The sequence below is a fragment of the Chiloscyllium punctatum genome, chromosome 33, assembly GCF_047496795.1.
Source record: "Chiloscyllium punctatum isolate Juve2018m chromosome 33, sChiPun1.3, whole genome shotgun sequence".
NCBI classification, from domain to species: Eukaryota; Metazoa; Chordata; class Chondrichthyes; order Orectolobiformes; family Hemiscylliidae; genus Chiloscyllium; species Chiloscyllium punctatum.
This window is the reverse complement of record NC_092771.1, coordinates 21,232,628-21,258,837: the sequence shown is the minus strand read 5'-3', so window position 1 is coordinate 21,258,837 and position 26,210 is coordinate 21,232,628. Positions and strand designations below refer to the sequence as shown.

Genomic DNA, 26,210 nt, shown 5'->3' with positions numbered 1-26,210 from the left:
TTCAGAATTGGGTGGCTGACAGAAGGCAGAGTGGTTGTAGATGGGAAGTATTCTGCCTGGAGGTCAGTGTTGAGTGGGGTTCCGCAGAGCTCTGTTCTTGGGCCTCTGCTCTTTGTAGTTTTTATAAATGACTTGGATGAGGAGGTTGAGGGGTGGGTTAGTAAGTTTGCAGATGACACAAAGATTGGAGGTGTCGTTGATAGTATAGAGGGCTACTGCAGGCTGCAGTGCGACATAGACAGGATGCAGAGCTGGGCTGAGAGATGGCAGATGGAGTTCAATCTGGATAAATGCGCAGTGATGTACTTTGGAAGGTTGAACTCAAATGCTCAATATAGGACTAAAGACAGGATTCTTGACAATGTGGAGGAACAGAGAGATCTGGGTGTGCAAGTACATAGATCCCTCAAAGTTTCCACCCAAGTGAATAGGGTTGTTAAGAAAACATGTGGTGTTTTGGCTTTCATTAACAAAGGGATCGAGTTTAAGAGCCACAAGGTTTTGCTGCAGCTCTACAAGGCCCTGGCAAGGCCACACTTGGAATATTGTGTCCAGTTCTGGTTGCTCTACTATAGGAAAGATACAGAGGCTTTGGAGAGGGTGCAAAGAAGGTTTACCGGGATGCTGCCTGGACTTGGAGGGCTTGCCTTATGAAGAGAGGTTGAATAAGCTCGGACTTTTCTCTCTGGAGAGAAGGAGGAAGAGAGGTGACCTGATAGAAGTATACAAGATAATGAGAGGAATAGATAAATCATTAGCCAGAGACCTTTCCCCAGGGCAGGACTGACTGACTGATACGAGAAGTCATAGTTTGAAGATATTAGGAGGAAGGTATAAAGGAGACGTCAGAGGTAGGTTCTTTACACAGAGAGTTGTGAATGCATGGAATGCGTTGCCAGCTGTGCTGGTGGAAGCAGAGTCACTGGGGACATTTAAGCGACTGCTGGACATGCGCATGGATAGGGGAGCGTAGGTTAAGTTACTATATTTGACATAAGGATTAAATCTCAGCACAAATCGGGGGCCAAATGGCCTGTTGTGTGCTGTACTTTTCGATGTTCTGCTTCATCTTTGTCTCAGACCCATTTGCTAATCTAAGCCTCACATCCTGTTCTCAAATCACCCACCAAGCATTTTCAGCATTTAGAAATACAGAGGAATCTCGATTATCTGAAGGACACGACGGGGAGTATTTTGTTCGGATAATCGAATGCCGGATAACACAGTTTAGCCAAGCATTGGGACCTTGTGATCTTGCCGGATAATCCTGAAATTCGGATAATCAAATGCTGGATAATCGTTCCTCTGTAATACTTATCCCTTCATCTTTACTCTCTCCTGACTGTAGGAATCTGTCATGGTGCTGGATAAAATTATATCAGATATTAAATGGTATTAATTTTTGATGTAATTTACAATTATGCTGAGGACTTGGGATTGAAGCCCCGTTCAGGAGCACATTGGTTTAAAATCCTCATCTCTATTTTCAAATCTGCCCATCACCCCATCTCTCCCTATCTCTGTAACCTCCTCCAGCCAGAACAATCCTCCCTATCTCTGTCACGTCCCACCGGAACAACCGTCCCTATCTCTGTAATCTCCATTGACCCCTACACCCCTCCCTGTCTCGTCCATCCTCTACATCCCTCCCAATCTCTGTAACCACCTCCCACCAGAAGAACTCGCCCTATCTCTGTAATTTCACTGGCTCCTAGACCCCTCCAACCTCCTCTAGCCCTTTCACCTCTCACTGACTTTGTAACTTGCTCCAGCTCCTACAATCCCCCCCCACCCCCGTCTCTATAACCATCTCCAATCCCTACACCACCACCCCACCCCTCCATAAACTCTTCCAGCGCCTACATCCCTTCCCCTTTGGTGTAACTTTCTCCAGCCCCTAAACCCTCCCAACCCTGTAATCTCCATTAGCCATTACACCTCTCCCATTCTCTGTAACCTCCTCCAGCCCCTACACCCTCTCCCTATCTCTGCAACTCCCTCCAGCCCCTACCCCCTCTCCCTATCTCAGTAACTCCCTCCAGACCCTACATCCTCTCCCTATCTCTGTAACTCCCTCCAGACCCTACACCCCCTCCCTATCTCTGTAACCTCCTCCAGCCCCTACACCCTCTCCCAATTGCTGTAACTCCCTCCAGCCCCTACAACCTCTCCCTATTTCTGTGACCTCCTCCAGCCGCTACACCTCTCCCTATCTCTGTAACTCCCTCCAGCCCCTACACCCTCTCACTATCTCTGTAACTCCCTCCAGCCCCTACATCCTCTCCCTATCTCGGTAACTCCCTCCAGCCCCTACATCCTCTCCCCATCTCGGTAACTCCCACCACCCCTACACCTCTCCCTCTCTCTGTAACCTCCTCCAGCCCCTATACACCCTCCCTATCTCTGTGACCTCCTCCAGACTCTACATCCTCTCCCTATCTCTGTAACCTCCTCCAGCCCCTACACTCTCTCCCTATCACTGTAACCTCCTCCAGCCCTTATACCCCCTCCCAATCTCAGTAACCTCCTCCAGTCCCTACACCCCTCCTTATCTATGTAACCTTCTCCAGCCTCTACACCTATCCCTATCACTGTAACTCCCTCCAGCCCTTATACCCCCTCCCTATCTCTGTGACCTCCTCCAGCCCCTACACCCTCTCCCTATCTCAGTGACCTCCTCCAGCCCCTACACCCTCTCCCTATCACTGTAACCTCCTCCAGCCCCTACACCCCCTCCCTATCACTGTAACCTCCTCCAGCCCCTACACCTCTCCCTATCTCTGTAACCTACTCCGGGCCCTACACCTCCTTCCTATCTGTGTGACCTCCTACACCCCCTCCCTATCTCTGTAACTCCCTCCAGCCCCGACACCTCTCCCTATCTCTGTAACCTCCTCCAGCCCCTACACCCTCTCCCTATCTCTGTAACCTCCTCCAGCCCCTACACCTCAACCCTATCTCTGTAACCTCCTCCAGCCCTTATAACCCCTCTCTATCTCTCTAACTCCTCCAGCCCCTACATCCCTCCCTGTCTCTGTAACCTCCTCCAGCCACTACTCCCCTCCTTATCTCTGTCACCTCCTCCAGCCCCTATACCCCCTCCCTATCTCTGTAACCTCTTCCAGCCCCTACACCTCTCCCTATCTCTGTAACCTCCTCCAGCCCCTACACCCTCTCCCTATCTCTGTAACCTCCACCAGCCCCAACACCTCCTCCCATTCTCAGTGACCTCCTCCAGCCCCTACACCCCTCCCTATCTCAGTAACCTCCTCCAGCCCCTACACCCCCTCCCTATCTCTGTAACCTCCTCCAGCCCCTACACCCACTCCCTATCTCTGTAACTCCCTCCAGACCCTACACCCCCTCCCTATCACTGTAACCTCTTCCAGCCCCTATACCCCCTCCCTATCTCTGTAACCTCTTCCAGCCCCTACACTCCTCCCTATCTCTGTAACCTCCTCCAACCCTTACACCTCTCCCTATCTCTGTAACCTCCTCCAACCCCGACACCTATCCCTGTAACCTCCTCCAGCCCCAAACCCCCTCCCTATCTCTGTACCCTCCACCAGCCCCTACAACTCTCCCTATTTCTGTAACCTCCTCCAGCCCCTACACCCCACCTTATCTCTGTAACCCCCTCCAGCCCCTACACCCCTCCCTATTTCTGTAACCCCCTCCAGCTCCTACACCCCCTTCCTACCTCTGTAATGCCCTCCAGACCCTACACCCCCTCCCTATCTATGTAACCTCCTCCAGCCCCTACACCCTCTCCCTATTTCTGTGACCTCCTCCAGCCGCTACACCTCTCCCTATCTCTGTAACTCCCTCCAGCCCCTACACCCTCTCACTATCTCTGTAACTCCCTCCAGCCCCTACATCCTCTCCCTATCTCTGTAACCTCCTCCAGCCCCTACATCCTCTCCCTATCTCTGTAACTCCCTCCAGCCCCTACATCCTCTCCCCCATCTCGGTAACTCCCACCACCCTTACACCTCTCCCTATCGCTGTGACCTCCTCCAGCCCCTACACCTCTCCCTCTCTCTGTAACCTCCTCCAGCCCCTATACACCCTCCCTATCTCTGTGACCTCTTCCAGACTCTACATCCTCTCCCTATCTCTGTAACCTCCTCCAGCCCCTACACTCTCTCCCTATCACTGTAACCTCCTCCAGCCCTTATACCCCTCCCAATCTCAGTAACCTCCTCCAGCCCCTACACCCCTCCTTATCTATGTAACCTTCTCCAGCCCCTACACCTATCCCTATCGCTGTAACTCCCTCCAGCCCTTATACCCCCTCCCTATCTCTGTGACCTCCTCCAGCCCCTACACCCTCTCCCTATCTCAGTGACCTCCTCCAGCCCCTACATCTCTCCCTCTATCTGTAACTTCCTCCAGCACCTATACACCCTCCTAATCTCTGTGACTTCCTCCAGACCCTACACCCTCTCCCTATTTCTCTAACTCCCTCCAGCCCCTACACCACTCCCTATCTCTGTTACCTCCTCCAGCCCCTACACCCCCTCCCAATCTCTGTAACCTCCTCCAGCCCCTACACCCCCTCCCTATCTCTGTAACCTCCTCCAGTCCCTACACCCCCTCCCTATCTCTGTAACCTCCTCCAGTCCCTACACCCCCTCCCTATCTCTGTAACCTCCTCCAGTCCCTACACCCCCTCCCTATCTCTATAACCTCCTCCAGTCACTACACCTCTCCCTATCTCTGTGACCTCCTCCAGCCCCTACACCTCTCCCTATCTCTGTGACCTCCTGCAGCCCCTAAACCTCTCCCTATCTCTGTAACTCCCTCCAGCCCCTACATCCTCTCCCTATCTCTGTAACTCCCACCACCCCTACACCTCTCCCTATCTCTGTAACCTCCTCCAGTCCCTACACCTCTCCCTATCTCTGTAACCTCCTCCAGCCCCTACACCCCCTCCCTATCTCTGTAACTCCCTCCAGCCCCTACACCCTCTCCCTATCTCTGTAACCTCCTCCAGTCCCTACACCCCCTCCCTATCTCTGTAACCTCCTCCAGCCTTTACACCCACTCCCTATCTCTGTAACCTCCTCCAGCCCCTACATCCATCCCTATTTCTGTCATCTCTTCCAGCCCCCTCCTCCAGAGATCAGTGCTGTTGTTATTCTGGCCTTTGGGCACCCATTCTTTCAATTAGATCGCCATTGATCGTCTAAGTTTGGTCACTTTTCTACCCCAGTATCTCGTCGTCTCTCACCCTCAGTATCTCACTGTCTCTCAGTGTCACCCCAGCTGAACACGTGGCTGCAAGGATGGTGCAGGAGAGAGGGTTGCAGGTTCTTGGATAATTTGCGCTCATTCTGGGGAAGGTGGGACTTGTACAAACAGGATGGTCTTCACTTGAAGCAGAGGGGTACTAATGTCCTGGGTGGGAAATTTGATGGTGCTATTTGGGTGGGTTTAAACTAGCTCAGCAGGTGGATGGGAACCGGAGATGGAGTTGCAGTGCACAGGAGGATGAGAGTAGGAAGGACAGGGACAGGACTTCAGGGTCACAGGAATGCACTGGCAGACAGCGAAGTGGTTTGAAGTATGTCTACTTCAACACTAACAGTATCTGAAATAAGGTAGGTGAGCTTACAGCATGGATAGGGACCTGGGACTTTGATGTTGTGGCCATTTCGGAGACATGGATAGAGCAGGGTGAGGAATGGATGTTGCAGGTTCCAGGGTCTAGATCTTTCATTAAGAACAGGCAAGGCGGTAACAGAGGGGGAGGTGTGGCCTTGTTAGTCAAGGATAGTATAACAGTGGCTGAGAGAACTTTTGATGAGGACTCGTCTACTGAGGTAGTGTGGGCTGAGGTTCGAAACAGGAAAGGAGAGGTCACACTGCTTGGAGTTTTTATAGGCCTCGGCAGAGTTCCAGGGAGGTGGAAGAGAGGATTAGCAAAATCATTATGGGGGACTTTAACTTCCCCAACATTGACTGGAAATGCTATAACTCTAATACGTCGGATGGATCAGTTTTTGTCCAATGTGTACAGGAGGGTTTCCTGACACAGGATGTCGAAGGGCTGACAAGAGGGGAGGCCACCCTGGATCTGGTGCTTGGTAATGAACCAGGCCAGTGGTAGGTGAGCATTTTGGAGAGAGTGACCATAATTCAGTTACGTTTAGTTTAGCGATGGAAAGGGATAGGTACATGCCACAGGTCAAGAGTTATCGATGGGGCAAGGGCAATTATAATGCGATTAGGCAGGAATTAGGATGCATAGAATGAGGTAGCAAAATGCAGGGGATGCAGACAATGGAAATATGGAGCTGGTTTAAGGAACAGATATTGTGTGGCCTTGATAGGTATGTCCCTGTCAGGCAGGGAGGAAGTGATAAGTTAAGGGAACTGTGGTTTACTACAGAAATTGCATCTCTTGTTACGAAGAAGGAGAAGGCTTATGTGTTGATGAGGCAAGATGGTACGGATGGGGTGATGGCGAGTTACAGATCAGCTAGGAAGGATTTAAAGAGAGAGTTAAGAAAAGCAAAGAGAAGACACGAGCAGTCTTTAGCAAATAGAATACAGGAGAACCCTAAAGCTTTCTATAGGTATGTGAGGAATGAAAAGATGATTAGGGTAGGAATAGGGCCAATCAAAGACAGAAGTGGGAAGTTGAGTGTGGACTCTGTGGAGATCGGAGAGGTGCTAAATGAACATTTCTCATTGGTTTTCACTCAGGAAAAGGAGAATATTGTAGAGGAGAAGAATGAGGTATGAGAGATAAATGCGAGGTGCTGCATTTTGGGAAAGCAAATCTTAGCAGGACTTATCCACTTAATGGTAAGGTCCTAGGGAATGTTGCTGAACAAAGAGACCTTGGAGTGCAGGCTCATAGATCCTTGAAAGTGGAGTCGCAGGTAGATAGGATAGTGAAGAAGGCGTTTGGTATGCTTTCCTTTATTGGTCAGAGTATTGAGTAAAGGAGTTGGGAGGTCATGGTGCGGCTGTACAGGACATTGGTAAGGCCACACTTGGAATATTGCATATAATTCTGGTCTCCTTCCTATCGGAAAGATGTTGTGAAACTTGAAAGGGTTCAGAAAAGATTTACAAGGATGTTGCCAGGGTTAGAGGATCTGAGCTACAGGGAGAGGCTGAACAGATTGGGGCTGTTTTCCTTGGAGCGTCGAAGGCTGAGGGGAGACCTTATAGAGGTTTACAAAATTATGAGGGGCATGGATAGGATAAATAGGCAAAGTATTTTCCCTGGGGCCGGGGAGTCCAGAACTAGAGGGCATAGGTTTAGGGTGAGAGGGGAAAGATATAAAAGAGACCTAAGGGGCAACTTTTTCACGCAGAGGGTGGTACGTGTATCGAATGAGCTGCCAGAGGAAGTGGTGGAGACTTGTACAATTGCAACATTTAAGAGGCATTTGGATGGGTATATGAATAGGAAGGGTTTGGAGGGATATGGGCCGGGTGCTGGCAGGTGGGACTAGATTGGGTTGGGATATCTGGTCAGCATGGACGGGTTGGACCGAAAGGTCTGTTTCCGTGCTGTACATCTCTATGACTCTAGAAAGGTTCGAGGTTAATTACGAACAGGTGTTATCAATTCTAGAAGGAGTGAAAGTAGACAAGTTCCCTGGGCCAGATGGGATTTATCCAAGGATTCTTTGGGAAGCTAGGGAGGAGATAGCAGAGCCTTTGTCTAAAGGTTTGGTGCCAGAGAACTGGCGGATTGTAAATGTTGTACCCTTGTTCAAAAAGGGTAGTAGAGAACCCAGGTAATTATAAACCAGTAAGCTTTACTTCTGTTGTAGGGAAACCTTTGGAAAGCATTATAAGAGATAAGATTTATAATTATCTAGCAAGCAACAATTTGATTTCAGATAGTCAACATGGTTTCGTCCAGGGCAGGTCGTGTCTCACAAACCTCATTGAGTTTTTTGAGAAGGTGACCAAGCATGTGGATGAGGGTAGGACAGTTGACGTGTTATACATGGACTTCAGTAAAGCCTTTGATAAGGTTCCACATGGTAGGCTGTTGGAGAAAATGCAGAGGCATGGAATTGAGGGTGATTTAACAGTTTGGATTAGAAACTGGCTTTCTGAAAGAAGGCAGCGAGTGGTGGTTGATGGAAAATATTCAGTCTGGAGTCCAGTTACTAGTGGTGTGCCACAAGGATCTGTTTTGGGACCACTGCTGTTTTTAATTTTTATAAATGACTTAGACGCAGATATAGTTGGATGGGTTAGTAAATGTTCAGACGACACTAAAGTCGGTGGAGTGGTGGACAGTGTGAAAGAATGTTACAGGTTGCAAGGGAACTTGGATAAACTGCAGAATTGGGCAGAGAGGTGGCAGGAAGGCAGAATACTGTGTCAACGGAAAGATTCTTGGTATTGTGGATGTGCAGAGGGATCTTGGAGTCCATGTACATAGATCCCTGAAAGTTGCCACCCAGGTTGATAGCGCTGTTAAGAAGGTATACGGTGTGTTAGGTTTCATTTGTACAGGGATTGAGTTCCGGAGCCGCAATATCATCTGCAACTATACAAAACACTGGTGCGGCCGCACTTGGAATATTGTGGACAGTTCTGGTCCCCATATTTCGGGAAGGATGTGGAAGCATTGGAAAAGGTGCAGAGGAGATTTACCAGGATGTTGCCTGGTCTGGAGGGAAGATCTTATGAGGAAAGGCTGAGAGACTTGAACCTGTCCTCATTGGCAAGAAGGCTAAGAGGGGATTTGATAGAGACATACAAGATGATCAGAGGATTAGATAGGGTGGACAGTGAAAGTCTTTTCCCTAGATTGGTGACGTCAGCGTGTACGAGGAGTCATAACTACAAATTGAGGGCTGATAGATTTAAGACAGACGTCAGAGGTAGGTTCTTTATGCAGAGAGTGGTAAGGGTGTGGAATGCCCTACCTGCTAATGAGGTCAACCCAGCCACATTAGGGAGATTTAAACAATCCTTGGATAAGCACATCGATGATGGTGGGATAGTGTAGAGGGACGAGCTGAGAATAGTTCACAGGTCGGTGCAACATCAAGGGCTGAAGGGCCTGTTCTGTGCTGTACTGTTCTATGTTCTCTCCCCCAGTATCTCACTGTCTCTCCCCCAGTATCTCACTGTCTCTCCCCCAGTATCTCACTGTCTCTCCCCCAATAACTCACTGTCTCTCCCCCAATAACTCACTGTCTCTCTCCCAGTGTTTCACTGTCTCTCTCCCAGTGTTTCACTGTCTCTCTCCCAGTGTTTCACTGTCTCTCTCCCAGTGTTTCACTGTCTCTCTCCCAGTATCTCACTGTCTCTCCCCCAGTATCTCACTGTCTCACCCCCAGTATCTCACTGTCTCACCCCCAGTATCTCACTGTCTCACCCCCAGTATCTTACTGTCTCTCCCCCAGTATCTTACTGTCTCTCCCCCAGTATCTCACTGTCTCACCCCCAGTATCTCACTGTCTGTCCCCCAGTATCTTACTGTCTCTCCCCCAGTATCTCACTGTCTCTCTCCCCCCAAGTGTCTCACTGTCTCTCCTGCAGTATCTCTGTCTCCCCCCCAGTATCTCACTGTCTCTCTCCCCAGTATCTCACTGTCTCTCTCCCAGTATCTTACTGTCTCTCCCCCAGTATCTCACTGTCTCTCCCCCAGTATCTCACTGTCTCTCTCCTGCAGTATCTCTGTCTCCCCCCCAGTATCTCACTGTCTCTCTCCCCAGTATCTCACTGTCTCTCCCCCAGTATCTTACTGTCTCTCCCCCAGTATCTCACTGTCTCTCTCCCCAGTATCTCACTGTCTCTCTCCCCAGTATCTCACTGTCTCTCTCCCAGTATCTTACTGTCTCTCCCCCAGTATCTCACTGTCTCTCTCCCAGTATCTTACTGTCTCTCCCCCAGTATCTCACTGTCTCTCTCCCCCCCCCCAGTGTCTCACTGTCTCTCCTGCAGTATCTCTGTCTCCCCCCCCAGTATCTCACTGTCTCTCCCCCAGTATCTCACTGTCTCTCCCCCAGTATCTCACTGTCTCTCTCCCCAGTATCTCACTGTCTCTCTCCCAGTATCTTACTGTCTCTCCCCCAGTATCTCACTGTCTCTCTCCCCCCCAGTGTCTCACTGTCTCTCCTGCAGTATCTCTGTCTCCCCCCCCCTGTATCTCACTGTCTCTCCCCCAGTATCTCACTGTCTCTCTCCCCCAGTATCTCACTGTCTCTCCCCCAGTATCTCACTGTCTCTCTCCCCAGTATTTCACTGTCTCTCCCCCAGTATCTCACTGTCTCTCTCCTCAGTATCTCACTGTCTCTCTCCCCCAGTATCTCACTGTCTCTCTCCCCCAGTATCTCACTGTCTCTCTCCCCCAATATCTCACTGTCTCTCCCCCTGTATCTCACTGTCTCCCCCCCAGTATCTCACTGTCTCCCCCCCAGTATCTCACTGTCTCTCCCCCAGTATCTCACTGTCTCTCTCCTCAGTATCTCACTGTCTCTCTCCCCCAGTATCTCACTGTCTCTCTCCCCCAGTATCTCACTGTCTCTCTCCCAGTATTTCACTGTCTCTCTCCCCCAGTATCTCACTGTCTCTCTCTCCCAGTATCTCACTGTCTCTCTCTCCCAGTATCTCACTGTCTCTCTCCCCAGTATTTCACTGTCTCTCCCCCAGTATCTCACTGTCTCTCTCCCCCAGTATCTCACTGTCTCTCCCCCAGTATCTCACTGTCTCTCTCCCCAGTATCTCACTGTCTCTCTCCCCAGTATTTCACTGTCTCTCTCCCAGTATTTCACTGTCTCTCTCCCCCAGTATCTCACTGTCTCTCTCCCCCAGTATCTCACTGTCTCTCTCCCCCAGTATCTCACTGTCTCTCTCCCCCAGTATCTCACTGTCTCTCTCTCCCAGTATCTCACTGTCTCTCTCCCCCAGTATCTCACTGTCTCTCTCCCCCAGTATCTCACTGTCTCTCTCCCCCAGTATCTCACTGTCTCTCTCCCCCAGTATCTCACTGTCTCTCTCCCCCAGTATCTCACTGTCTCTCTCCCCCAGTATCTCACTGTCTCTCTCCCCCAGTATCTCACTGTCTCTCCCCCATCTCTCTACTTTTAAATTGCTCCCCAAAAACCTACCTCCAACCCAGTCTTTAGTCATGTATTCTTGCACCAAATTGTATTTGGTTTCACCTCCTGTGATGGACCTGGTGATGGTTTGTTATTTTAATGCAGATTGCTGAAACATAGAAAACAGGAGTAGGCCATTCGGCCCTTCGAGCCTGCTCCATCAGTCAAAATGATCACATCTGATCATCCAACTCTCAATAGTCCCCTGTTCCTACTCGCACCAAACCTTTTGATCCCTTTAGGCCTAAGAACGATATCGAATTTTTTCTTGTAAACGTTTAATGTTTTGGCTTTATCTCCTTTCTGTGCCGGGGAATCTGGGTGAAGACACTTCTCCTCATCTCTGCCATATACAGCTTCCGTATCGTTAAACTGTTCCAGACTCTCTGCTCATTATGAAGATCCTTCCTACATTTACCCTGTCTAGTGCTGTTAGAAGTTTTTGGTTTCTATGAGATCTCCTTCATTCTTCTCAACTCCAATGAATATTGTTCTAACTGATTCAGTCTGTCTTCCTTCATCAGTCCTGCCATCCCAGGATTCAGTCTGGTAAACCTTTGTTGCACTCCCTCAATAGCTAAACCACCCTTTCTCAGATAAGGAGACCAAAACTGCACACAATGTTCCAGGTGTGGTCTCACCAGGCCCAGTACAATTGCAGCAAGATAGCCCTGCCCCTGTACTCGAATCCTTTTGCTATGAAGGCCAATGTAGGGGCTAGTTTAGGGGGCCAGGAATTCAGAGTACTGGCCTAATGATAAGATTCTTGGTAGTGGATGAGCAGAGAGATCTTGGTATCTACGTACGTAGATCCCTGAAAGTTGCCACCCAAGTTGATAAAAGGCGTACGGTGTGTTAGCTTTTATTGGGAGAGGGATTGAGTTTCACAACCATGAGGTCGTGCTGCACTTGGAGAATTGCGTACAGTTCTGATCACTGCATTATAGGAAGGATGTGGAAGCTTTGGAAAGGATTCAAAGGAGATTTACCAGAATGTTGCTTGGTGTGGAGGGAAGGTCTAATGTGGAGATACTTGAGGCTATTTTTGTTAGAGAGAAGGTTGAGAGGTGACTTAATAGAGACATACAAGATAATCAGAGGATTAAATAGAGTGGACAGTGAGAGGCCTTTTCCTCAGATGGTGATGGCTAGCATGAGAGGACTTAGCTTTCAATTGAGAGGTGATAGATATAGCACAGATTTAGGATAGTTTCTTAACTCAGAGAATAGTAAGGGTGTGGAACGCACTGCCTACAACAGTAATAGACTCACCAACTTTAAGGGCATTTAAATGGTCATTGGATAAAAATGGAACAGTGTAGGTTAGATGGGCTTCAGATTGCTTTCACAGGTCGGTGCAACATTGAGGGCCGATGGGCCTGTACTGTGCTAGAATGTTCTATGTTCAGTTGAGTTTGGGATTATGGTGCTTCTTCACCCCCTGCTACACCTGCATGCTCACTTCCAGCAACTGGTGCACAAAAACACCCAGGTCTCATTGTATATCCCTCTTTCCCCCTTTGATAATAATTTGCCTTCCTGTTTTTGCTCCCAAAGTGGATAGCCTCACATTTATTCATGTACTTGACCACTTACCCAACTTGTCCAAATCACACTGAATCCTCCTCCAGCTCACCCTCCACCCAATTCCATGTGTGCTCTGCTAACTTGAAGATATTATACATTGTTACCTCATTTAAATTATTAAAATATCTTGTGAATAGCTGGGTTGTAAGCCCTGATCTCTGTGTTACCTCACTAGTCACTTGTTGAGGTCATACAGGACACTGGTGAGGCCTCTCTTGGAATACTGTGCCCAGTTCTGGTCTCCCTGTTATTGGAAGGATATTATTAAACTGGAGAGGGTTCAGAAAAGACTTACCAGGATGCTGCCAGGAATGGAGGGTTTGGCTTATAAGGAGAGGCTGGATAGGCTGGGCCTGTTTTCACTGGAGTGGAGGAGGTTGAGGGGTGATGTTATAGAGGTTTATAAAATCATAAGGAGTCCAGATAAGGCGGATGTCTTTTCCCTCGGGTGGGGGAAGTTCAAGAATAGGGGGCATATTTTTAAGGTGAGAGAAGAAAGATTTACAAAAAACAGGAGGCTATTTGTTTACGTAGAGAGTGGTTCAAGTATGGAATGAACTTCCAGAGGACGTGGTGAGTGCGGGTACAGTTATGTTTAAAAGACATTTGGATAAGTTGTTATGGACTAGGCCAGACCACTCAAAACATTCTTGAGCCGACAATCCAGACCATAACTTAGCAAGTTGTTTCGGGAAGTGTACAGTGAGAATTACTCAGAGTAAGGTACCAGGTTTTAAAACAGACAGAAATTTATTCACAAAATTGCACAATGAAACACAAAGAACTGAATAAAGAACCCCTACAGAACTCAGTCTATCCAAACTAGACTTACGTATGCTGTTCTGAATATACATAACAGTCCCAATAAGCAAACCCCCTTAAAAACCAGTATAAATGGAACAGATGCTTTCAGGTTGAAGTTAGATCAGCAGAAGAAGAGAGAGAGTTTCCACACAGCTCACTGTTGAACTCCCAACCAGTTCTGGACATGAACTGAACTGCTCAGCTAGAGAGCTGCCCACTGCCCTTTCATTATACAGGTCACTTCTAAGACATGACCACTTTGACCTGAAGTCTCATCTGTTTACATATAAACAAAAGGCCTCTCAATACCCTTTAATCTCTGTACCAAACCAAACTGATTGGCACAGGAAGCTGTTTACGACCCCTCTGAAAAATACCAAGGACACAGTATCCTTGAGAAAAGGAACAGCTTTTAGAAAAAAGGAGACAGCTTTGTGACAAAGTCCATGAATAAGAAATGTTCGGAGGGACATGGGCTAAGTGCAGGCAGCTGGGACTAGTTTAGTTTGGGATTATGGTCGGCATGGACTGGTTGGGCCGAAGGGTCTGTTTCCGTGCTGTATGACACTGTGAGTGGCTACCACTTGGAAAAAGGCCCATTGATTCCTACTCCTTGTTCCCTGTCTGGTAATCTGTTCTCTGTCCACAGGATATAGATAGATTAACGACTTGGGCACAGAAATGGCAAATGGAGATTGATCCAGACAAATGCGAGGTGATGCATTCTGGATGATCAAATTTAGGTCTGAATTCTACTGTAAATGGCAGAACGCTGAGAAAGGTTAACATACAGCTGGATCTGGGTGTGCAGGTCCACAGTTCCCTTAAAATGGCGACACAGGTGGCCAAGGTGATTAAGAAGGCACATGGTCTGCTCACCCTCATTGGCTGGGGCATGGAGTACCAGAGTCGAAGACTGCGGTGCTGGAAAAGCACAGCTGGTCAGGCAGCATCCAAAGAGCAGGAGAGTCATCGTTTCGAGCATAAGCTCTTCATCAGAACATTCCTGATGAAGGGCTTTTGCCCGAAACGTCAACTCTCCTGCTCCTCGGATGCTGCCTGACCGGCTGCGGTTTTCCAGCCCCACAATCTTCGACTCTGATCTCCAGCATCTGCAGTCCTCACTTTCTCCATGGAGTACGAGAGTGGGCAAACCATGCTGCAGCTATATCAAACCTTCTGTTAACCTGCATTTGGAGCATTGCGTGCAGGTTCAGTTGCCACACTACCAGAAGGATGTGGAAGCTTTGGAGAGAGTGCAGAGAAGGTTCACCAGGATGTTGCCTGGGTTCAAGGGCATTGGCTATGGGGATAGACTGGGATTGTTTTTACTGGAAAGATAGCAACTGAGAGGAGACCTGATGGAGATCTACACAACTGTGAGAGGCGTAGACAGGGTGGATGGTCAGAGACTTTTTCCCCAGGGTTGTAGTTTCAATGATAAGGGGGCACAGGGTTCAAGGTGAGAGGGGGAAAGTTTAAGGGAGATGTGTGAGGCAAGTTTTCACACAGAGAGTGGGAAGAGCCTGTAATCCACTGCCAGAGGAGGTGGTAGAAGCAGGCAAATTGGTGACATTATAGAGGCATTTGCATGATTCCATGTATAAGGAGGGAATAGAGGGATACAGACCGAATAAGGGCAGAAGGTTTGTTTTTTAGTTTAGTTAGGGCATGATGATCGACACAGGCTGGGGAAGGCCGAAGGGCCTGTTCCCTGTGCTGTACTTCTCTCTTGTTCTTTGTGCCCCAGTCCCTTGGGCGTTTAGGTTGAAGTCCGTCTCAGTTGGCAGTGACCATTGTTTTCTCCGGCAGATCATCGCAGCCCAGGAAGAGATGCTGAGGAAGGAGAAGGAGCTGGAGGAGGCTCGCAAGAAGCTGGCACAGATCCGCCAGCAGCAGTACAAGTTCCTCCCATCGGAGCTCCGTGAAGATGAAAGCTAATCGTCAGCGGGCAGGACGGATCTCGGTCCCTCTCAGAACTTGAGCCATCTCCGAGCGGAAAGCCGGTCGCTCTGGCAGACCGCCGAGGCTGGGGGAACTTTTGCATCAACCCGGATTTACCCAATTGTAGATTGTAGTCAGAAATATGTTAGTTTTAGTATTGGCTTCCTCTACTCCCAAGGCATGCATGCACTAAAAATACATATCAGGGACATTGACAAATGAATAGGGCCAGACCACGTTCTGTGCAGGAGGACGATGCTCAGACACAGAGCTGTACCTTGGAGGATCTGAGTCTGTCTGCTCCGGTGATGTAGGAAGATGAAAACCATCCTGTGGATAATGTTGTTGGGGGTGGGGGGTGGGTGGGGGAGGGGTTGGGGATGTCGCACAGCCACCTGAGCTGAGGATTTTCTGAAGGGGGTCAGGGGGGAGGTTTAATCCACATCGTCATCCTGTTCAGTGTTCAACTGACCCCAACCCACTGAACAGCAGGACGGGCAACACGGTGTGGGGTGAGATTACCCCCCCCCCCCCAAAACCCCATCTCTCAGAAAACCTCATCGATTTGTGACCCCCCCCCCAACACTTCCCCCAACTCCTTCACCCCCCCCCACCCAGGGTTGCGTTCTGTGCAGCCAGTGGGCGACACGTCCCACTGAGGAAAAGGAAAAAAGTAAGAGAGCAAGAAATAAATAAAACAAAAAAGCCATGTTGTGTTTACAAACCTGAGTGCTCGGTCAAAGCAGAATCCGGGCGTGCACCAGAAAGGCAGTGTTCTTAAAATAAAAAGAAAAGGGGGGGTGCGGGGAGAATTTCAGAGCACGGTTTCAAGTTCATGTCATATTTCCATGTGATGGGTTCCCCCCCGGGTGCGCCTCTCCATGTCTGTATGCTTTGCCATATTAGCTGCATGGTTGCTTTAATTTGACTTTTCTATTGCCTACAACAGCTGCCTTTGTTATTCTACTTAAACCACTGAATGGCACCAAGTTCCTCTACACTTGTCTATTTTAAGTAGTGTTCCTGAAGTCTTAATCCCCAGGGGAGCTGCCAGTTTAAGCAGCACTTGGTTGCCTTCTGTGTTTCTCCATCTGATGTTTAGTCCACCAGAAAGCTGCAGCAAGCTGAAATCCCCCTTCTGGATATTGCATTCCACAGAACTACACCAAGTCATATTGTAACTCTCAGTGTCACAGACTTGCCTATCTCCCAGCCCGGGCTCTGTCATCTCAGTGACCCTGTTCGTCTCTTAAGTTCCAAATGTAGAAACATCCGTCTCTTTTGTTAAGTCACTGAGAAATTTGAACCATTGTTTTTTTCCTTAAAGAAATGAATGAAATTTAATGTACCGAAATTATTCCTGAAGTGTTCTCGTATTGGCCTTTCGGTTTGAGTTGTTTTGAGATGGTATGTTTGAAATGGAAGGTGTACCTGCAAAATCGATATGCTGTTTTCTTCTCCGGTTTGCAAGTCCCATTGGCTTGCCTGACCTCCTATGACCCAAAGTTGAAATGAAGCATCACTTATAACTGCCATGACAGAATGTATTACTGTATGTAACATAAACTGCTAATTTATCGGCCACAAAAACTATTTTTTGTATTCACAGAAATAAAAAAAAGATTTCAAAGGAAATTCGAGTCTTGGGCGGGGTTTTCGTCAAGTAAGGAAACGTCTTCATAATCTTATGTGACCATCGGGACTGTTCTCTCACCAGAGAGAGAGAGATGGCTGGTGATGGGTTAACCTGAGGGTCACCACACATCAAGCAAGGGGAAAGGTTGAGAAGGCACGGCCTTCTGCCTTTATGACTCAGCCGGTTGAGTTTAAGAGTTAGAATGTCATGTTGCAGTTGGTACAGTTCTGGATGTGTGTAAATTGGAGAGGGTGCAGAAAAGATAAACAAGAATTTTACTGAGCCTGGAGGTGTTGAGTTATATGGAAAGGCTGGGGCTCTTTTCCTTGGAGTTTAAGAGGTTGAGGGGTGACCTTGTAGAGGTTATGAAATCGTGAGGGGCATAGATAAGGTGAATGACAAAGGCCTTTTCCCGGGAGGGGGGGGGGGAAGTTCAAAACTAGAGAGTATAATTTTAAGGTGAGAGGAAAAAGATTTAAAAGGGACCTGAGGGGCAACTTTTTCACACAGACAATGGCTCATGTATGGAATGAACTGCCAGAGGATGTGGCGGATGCAAATACACTCACACGTTTAGACAAGTACATGAAGAGGAAAGGGTCAGAGGAAAACAGGCCAAATTTGAAACTTGGTCAGCGTGAAGGGTCTGTTTCTATGCTGTAAGCTCAGTCCGTGCAGGTGGTGAACCCACAATGTTGGGTGTTATTCTGCATCATAAACTGGCCATCCAGTCAACTGAGCTAACTGAATACAGCAGGGCTTGCCTACAGAATCATTAGGATTAGTTTATATTGTCACATACTCAAGTCCAGGAGTACAGCGAAAAGTTTACAATTCACGGCACCATCTTAGTTACAAGGTACCTCGGTACAAAATATAACATAGAACATTCCAGTACAGTACAGGCCCTCGATGTTGCGCTAACCTGTGAAACCAATCTGAACACCATCTAAACTATACTATTCCATTCTCATCCATATGCCTAACCAATGACCATTTAAATGCCCTTTAAGTTGGCGAGTCTACTACTGTTGTAGGCAGTGCGTTCCACACCCTTACTAGTCTCTGAGTTAAGAAACTATCCTAAGTCTGTCCTATATCTATCACCTCTCAATTTAAAGCTATGTCCCCTAGTGCTAGCCATCACCATCGGAGGAAAAAGCCTCTCACTGTCCACCCGATCTAACCCTCTGATTATCTTGTACATCTCAATTAAGTCACCTCCCAACCTTCTCTCTAATGAAAACAGCCTCAAGTCCCTCAGCCTTTCTTCATTAGACCTTCCCTCCATACCAGGCAACATGGTAAATCGCCTCCAAACCCTTTCCAAAGCTTCCACATCCTTTATAATGCAGTGACCAGAATTGTCTGCAATTCACCAAGTGCAGCCACACCAGAGTTTTGTACAGCTGCAGCATGACTCTCATGGCTCCAAAACTCAGTCCCTCTACCCATAAAAGCTAACACACTGCATGCCTTCTTAACAACTCTATCAACCTGGGTGGCAACCTTCAGGGATCTATATACATGGACACCGAGATCTCTCTGCTCAGTAAAACATGGAAAAAGAAATAAAAGTTCCACATCACGCTCTGTCAGTCCAAAAACATGATTGGGGTGACCCCCATGTGCCCATCGTTCCTGGGTTCCTTTAGCTTCCAGCCTGCTAGCACCTTGGCCTTTAAAATTCTCGCCTGTGTTTTCAAATCCCTTCCCTGCCTTCTACACTGGGGTCTGCAGTCACTGTCTGAGCTGGGGCTGCACTGCTCTGAGTCTGCTGGCTCCACTCGGAAGATAGCAGCTCTCTGCAGTGACCCCACCTCTGGGGTGTGTGACCTCCCTTCTGGGAGCACGGCAGTGAAAGGGTTACACAGGTAAAGAACATGTTTTCCCTCTGTGAGCGGGGGCTAATCAACTCTACCACAGAAACCAGTTGAGGCTAAAAACATTAAATGTTTTGCAAGAAGGAATTAGATGTGGTTATCATAGGGTCAATAGCGATTTACAGCACAGAAACAGACCCTTCGGTCCAACTCATCCATGCTGACCAGATATTCAAACCCAATCTAGTCCCATTTGCCAGCACTTGGCCCAAATCCCTCTTCTCATTTACCTATCCAAATGCCTTTTAAATGCTAAGGGAGGGGTGGGTGTTAAAGGGTGTGGGGAGAGAGCAGGAACTGGAGACTGAGTTGGATGATCAGCCGGGATCATATTGAATGGGGGAGCAGGCTTGAAGGGCCAAATGGCCTCCTGTGTTGGTGCCCAAGCTAGGTCAAAATCCTGGGCATTACCTGACTCGCCTGCAGCACTGAGGGTGCCCCTAACCCCTCACAGACTGCAGCGATGACATTCCATCATCTTCCCAACAGCGATGAAGGCTAGACTCTGTTTGAGTCTCATAGTGCAATCAGTTGTGTAACCGTGTGTTTGATTGTTCCAGAATAATCTTTGGAGCTTTAATTTTTTTTAAAAAATGCATGTGGAAAGAGTGTGAAACAAGCCTGCGATACCCAGTCTCTGAGAATCAGCAGTGTGATAAAGCTGTGATAGTGGGGAGTAACGGTACCAGCTGGCCTGGGAGGAGAAACAGGCTGAATATCTGCAAGCCAGCACCTCTGGCAGTGCAGCAGCCCCTCAGCACTGCACTGTCACTGTCGGCCCATTGAATAGTTCAGTTGTTGGGACCAACTCATTGTCATCTGTTTCATTTTGATCATCATCTCCCCCACAACCCTCCAGTCCATCGTGCAATCTGTCTCACAGTTCGGGTGTCAGTGGACATATTAGATTAAATTACTTACAGTGTGGTAACAGGCCCTTCGGCCCAACAAGTCCACACTGACCCTCCGAAGAGCAACCCACCCAGACCCATTCCCCAACACCTAAAACTACAGGCCATTTAGCCTGGCCAATTCACCTAACCTGTAGGTTTTTGGACTGTGGGAGGAAACCCACACAGACACGGGGAGAATGTGCAAACTCCACACAGACAGTTGCCTGAGGTGGGAATTGAACCCTGGTCTCTGGCGCTGCGAGGCAGCCATGCTAACCACTGAGCCACCGTGCTGCCCATACACGATACATGACCATGATTGTGTCAGAGTATGAAACCTGTGGATATAAAAGTCTCATACTCCATCTTATCCCAGGATCACTTGAACATGGGCATGCTACTGAAAGCATGGGATTCTCACCGTTCAATGTCAGCCTGGGCACTTATAATCTGTTCAGCTATAACACATTGTTTCTGTTCCTGTGTAATTCTGCGTTATAAGAATATTGTGTAATAGCAGCACCATTCAAACCAATGAGTCTGGAAGTGCGTTATAGCCAATACAGGTGAGAAAAGTTCACATTCTACAAATAACGGCCTAAATACTTCAATCGTATTATAGCCAACTTGTGTTGGAGAAACCGACTGTACGTGTTTGTGAATGTAATCGGACGTGAACCTTCAGGGTCAGAGGTGAAAGAGAGCAGGCCAAAAACTGGACATGGATATTGAATTAGTTTTATTGTCACATGTACTCAGATGAATACAGTGAGGAGTTTACTGTCACCGTATTACAGCGCCATCTCAGGTACAGAGGCACCTAGGTATAAATATTTAAGATCAAGTTCTCCGGAAACAAAAAAAATTAGAAAAGTGAAGAAATAAATAGTCCAGCATTATGGGTCTTGGGAATAAATGAGGAAAATAAAGAAGAAAATTGTGTGGATTATCAGTTTTTCCCACCCCATCCAAGCCAGCACCAAGCCTCAGGAGAGAGCCCACCACTTCACTGCCATCTGCATCAGCAACTCCCCACCCCCAGTAGGGGGGTCACCCCACATTAAGGTACCATCTCTCTGCCACTGGTCCCACTTCGTTGACGTTGCTGTGATATAGCAGGGCTTGCTGTTTCCAATCTCTGATTGATCCGACTCCCAGAGGAAACAATAAACAGAAAGGGGAATCTTGGGCAATCTCAGAAGTAACGCATGAAGATCCCTCCTCAACTCCCTGGATTGGTCAAGTAACATCTGTCATACAATCACGAGCCTTTAATCCTCTCGACATTTCACAGCTCGGCTGCGTTCTGTTTCATTTTAACGAATAAAGAATTTTTGCTCTTATAAAGGATGTTTACTACCTGGTACTGGTATTGTTCCATTTGGTCAAAGTATAAGCTGACAGTGCCTGTGAAAGTGAAACCGCAGGCTAAGATAAACATTGGCTGTTGACTGAAGCTTTCTTAGGCTTCAGGAATGGGAATGCAGTTAGTGGCTGTGACCATCTCTTTGTGTTTTGATCATTGTCCCTCTCTATTCCGTAGTGTGTTCTGTCTCACGGTACATGTGTCAGTGTACCTTTTAAGAGACGTGGCCATGACCATCATTATATCAGAACGCTGGAAAAACACAGCAGGTCAGGCAGCATCCGAGGAGCAGGAAAATCAACGTTTTGGGCAAAGCCCTTTATCAGGAATGAAGAGCTTCTCCAGCATCTGCAGTACACATTTCTGCCCTGTGGGTATAAAGTCTCAGACTCTATCTTACCCCAGGATCACTGGAGCATGGCATGCTACAGAAAGCATAGTAATCCAGCTGTTTAATGTTAGCCTGGATACTTATGTGTTTGTGAATGTAATATTTGCATTTGTAACAAACATCTTTTGGGTTTTTCTATACCATAATATCCATGTCCACTTTTTGATTTATAGATCTTTTTAATTGAAAGAAAAGGATTTTTATAAAATTACAACACTAAATCAACAAAAAGCACTACTTAATATATATAAAAACAGCATCAAGAAATAACAACGCAGCAACCATACTCATGTGCAAGATGAACAAATCAGTAAAGGCAATTAATAAATAAATAAATGAAACAGCTCAGCACAATTAGCTCCCGACCTCCGAGAGCATTGAGTATTACACATTAATTTGAAATTCTTCCTTCAAGGGCATCACATTCCCGAAATCAGGTCATCATGGCGACACAAAAGCCCGAGTTAAAATGGCAAATAAATCTACATCCGGATAATCCAAAAAGGGCTACCACATCTTATAAAAATGTTCAGTTTTTCGGTGTACCATATTCATAAGAAAGTCCAAAGGAATATGTTCCATGATTAGTCTACACCAATCCGACAGACCCAGGAGGGTTTTCAAAGACCCAACACATCAGAATATTTTCCTTGCACAAAAACCGAGAATATTAAAATTGTTTTTTGTTCCCATGAGCGTCTAAAGAAGATAAATTGGGTAGGCCCAGGAGAAGAGAGATAAGGTCCCTCTTCACTTCGATCCCCAAGACCCTCTCGACAGCATTCCAATTTGTACGGAGCCTGCAGCAAGACCATAGACAATGAGTGAGCGTAGCGATACTTATTTTACACTTAGGGCATAATGAAGATGCTCCCATCTGTAATTCTGCGAGACTGTCTGGGGCCAAATGGGCCCGATGCAGAATCTTTAGCTGCACGGCATGGATCCTATTACAAATCGAAACCTTTCTCACATTTTCATAAATGTCCTCCCATGTCTCCATAGAGATCTCAACCCCTAGCTCTCTCTCCCAGCCCCTACAAAGCCGCTCAACGTCTTTTGAAAGATCACCCCCGAACATAAGATAGAGTAGAGTCGTAGAGATGTACAGCATGGAAACAGACCCTTCGGTCCATGCCGACCAGATATCCCCAACCCAATCTAGTCCCACCTGCCAGCACCCCGGCCCATATCCCTCCAAACCCTTCCTATTCATGTACCCATCCAGATGCCTTTGAAATGTTGCAACTGTACCAGCCTCCACCACTTCCTCTGGCAGAGAGTACTTCTGACATGAAGCATGTCTTCTCCATGACAGATCTGTAGGAGTCAGTTAAAAACGTGGTCACTTTCTGAATCCCTGACCTGAAAAAGGTTCTCTGCGAGCTAAACCATACTTATGGGTTATTTGGTCAAAGGGCATCAGTATTTCAGATCTGTCATGGAGAAGACATGCTTCATGTCAGAAGTACTCTCTGCCAGAGGATGTGGTGGAGGCTGGTACAATTGCAACATTTAAAAGGCATCTGGATGGGTACATGAACAGGAAGGGTTTAGAGGGATATGGGCCGGGGTGCTGGCAGGTGGGACTAGATTGGGTTGGGATATCTGGTCGGCATGGACCGAAGGGTCTGTTTCCATGTTGTACATCAATAAATCACTGTGTCCAGTTTTTAATGTTACAAGGGATAGCATATGCATTGGCTCATCAGGTAAAATCCCCTGTCAAAGGCAAGACAGACATCACCTCCAAATCTCTCAAAGCTTTTGATTCCATGCTCCTGCTAATAACGAATTATCCCAGGCCTGAGAAAGGGGCACTCGACCTGAAATGTTAACTTTGATTTCTCTCCACAGACACACTGAGCTTTTCCAGCAACTTCTGTTTTTGTTTCTGATCCTTTCCCTGATTCCTTTTTGAAGAAAACGGTCCGATTTTTGGTGGCACAGTGGTTAGCACTGCTGCCTCACAGCGCCAGAGACCCGGGTTCAATTCCCGCCTCAGGCAACTGACTGTGTGGAGTTTGCACATTCTCCCCGTGTCTGCGTGGGTTTCCTCCGGGTGCTCCGGTTTCCTCCCACAGTCTGGAAATGTGCAGGTTAGATGAAGTAGCCACGCCAAATTGCCCGTAGTGTTAGGTGAAGGGGTAAATGTAGGGGGATGGGTCTGGGTGGGTTGCTCTTTGGAGGGTCGGTGTGGACTTGTTGGGCTGAAGGGCCTGTTTCCACACTGTAAGTAATCTAATCTAATTAAAAAAAGCCGAGATTTATAAAGCATCCCTATGAACCTCAGAACATCCCATAGTGCCCCACAAACTTTGGTCACTGTTGTGATGTGGTAACCATAGTGACCAACTGATGTACAGCAAGCTACCACAAACAGATAAATGTGGTAAATGATCAGATCACCTGGCCTGGTCTGCTGGCTGAGGGCCAGGAGACTGGGAAAACATCCCCCTGCTCTTCAAATAGTTGCCAAGGGGGTGCCCTTGCAGCTGAGTGGGCAGACTAGTGTCTTGGTTCATGTATGATCCAAAAGGGAGCACCTATCTCAGTGTAGCCATTGATAGCATTTCCCTGGAGGGCAACGTGAATATTTTTGTCTCTGAAATGACTCAAAGCAACGTGGCCAACACACCCAAAGTTGATAAAACAAAGAACTGTGCATGCTGGGAAATCTGAAACAGAAGCAGCTGAAGAAACTCAGCAGATCAGGCAGCATCTGTGAAGAGAAAGCAGAGTTAAAGAGTCGGGTCCAGTGAGCCTTCTTCAGAACTCCAAAAAGTTGTCTTTCTTTGGAAATAAAAGCATTTCTTGCTTGTTGTGTTAAATAAGGAAATGTAATAGGAAGTGTGTGTGGCCAGATGTTGCAGCAATCCTGACCAAGGGACAGTTCCTGGATGTTAGTTCATTCAGTTTTTGAGATTTCCTTCAGTACCACGCTTCTCCACTGGGTGGAGCCAGTCCACAACCAGAAATCCCGACTGACCGAGATTCCTCCAAATGGGCATGCAGCTCGGCTGGATATTGGGATTCGGGAACTCCAATGAAACCTGAAATCGGGCTGGATGAGGTTTCATGCCACTACAAAGGGCACCTGGATGAGACCAAAATCAGGGAGCAGTGTTCAGGGCAGCTCAGTGGTTAGCATTGCTGTCTCATGGCGCCAGGGACCTGGGTTTGATTCCACCCTCAGGCATCTGACTGCGTGGAGTTTACACATTCTCCCCGTGTCTGCGTGGGTTTGCTCCGGGTGCTCTGTTTTCCTACCAGAGTTCAAAGATGTGCAGATTAGGTGAATTGTCCGTGGGAAATTGTGCAGGCTAGATGGGTTAGCCATGGGAAATGTAGGGAGAGGAACTGGGTGGGATGGTCTTTGAAGGGTTGGTGTGGGCTGAATGGCCTGTTTCCACACTGTAGGGATTCTACTTTTTCCAGGGAGTGGCGGATCGTTAGTTGGCCCTCCCTCCTTTATCATGACAGGAAGGAGCTCCGCTTTCCCAACAGGAGATACTGAGCACAGAATCCCTCAGGAGAATGAGGAGCCATACTTCCATTCTGACAGATCTCTCACACCGTAGAGCTGTCGGGGAGGAAAAGAGAAAAACTGCAGAACCACCCAAGATGCTAATGGGAGTAACGGGGGTTCCTATTTGGTACAGGGGTTGGTCTGGGTGCAGCGAAGGGTGGGGGGGAGGGTTTGGGGTTGGGGGCTGAGTCCCAGAGGGAGACATATCGGCTGTTTCCGGAGGTGATGGGGGCAGATGTGTCAGGTCAAGGTCTGGGAGAGTGTGGTTCGGGTATAGGAAATAATACTGGGGTCAATTGAATAGTTATCCTGGAGATCGACTATACACAAACTCATAGAATTTTATAGTACAGAAGAAGGATGGATGTAGGTTTGCTCACTGAGCTGAAAGGTTCATTTCCAGACGTTTCGTTACCCTACTAGGTAACATCTTCAGTGGGCCTCAGGCGAAGCAATGCTGAAGCTTCCTGCTTTCGATTTATATGTTTGGGTTTCTTTGGGTTGGTGATGTCATTTTCTGTGGTGATGTTATTTCCTGTGGTGAAGTCAGTTCCCGTTCCTTTTCTCAGGGGGTGGTAGATGGGGTCTCACTCGATGTGTTTGTTGCTAGAGTTCCGGTTGGAATGCCATGCTTCTAGGAATTCTCGCGTGTGTCTTTATTTGGCTTGTCCTCGGATGGATGTGTTGTCCCAGTCGAAGTGGTGTCCTTCCTCATCCGTATGTGAAGATACTAGTGAGAGTGGGTCCCTAGTAGAAAGAAATCCAAACATATCAATAGAAAGCAGGAATCTTCAGCATTGCTTCACCTGAGGCCCACTGAAGATGTTACCTAGTAGGGTAACGAATCTTCTGGAAATGAACCTTGCAGCTCAGTGAGCAAACCTACATCCAAAACCTCAACCTGAGCTACAAATCTTCTCAAACCTCGCTAGTACAGAAGGAGGCCATTCGACCCATCGTGTCTGTCCTGACTCCCGAAATAACTACCCAGCTTGTTCTGACAGGTCTCTGATAATGTGGAACTGTCGGGCATGGATGCGGAGAAACTACCAATGAGGCCCCCACCTGCATCTACCTATCGCCTTCC

At 47.8% G+C, this 26,210-nt stretch overlaps 1 protein-coding gene across 5 annotated transcripts in view; it reads left to right on the top strand.

Annotated features, from left to right (window-relative positions):
• LOC140458478 (talin-2) overlaps nucleotides 1–17,060 on the top strand; it is a 327,438-nt gene extending 310,378 nt beyond the window's left edge. For all 5 annotated transcript variants that reach the window (XM_072553130.1, XM_072553131.1, XM_072553133.1 and 2 more), the window contains one exon: nucleotides 15,294–17,060. In XM_072553130.1, the coding sequence (XP_072409231.1) occupies nucleotides 15,294–15,422 (129 nt within the window). In that variant the 3' untranslated portion in view covers nucleotides 15,423–17,060. The remainder of the gene's footprint in view (nucleotides 1–15,293) is intronic.
• Nucleotides 17,061–26,210: the final 9,150 nt, after the last annotated feature.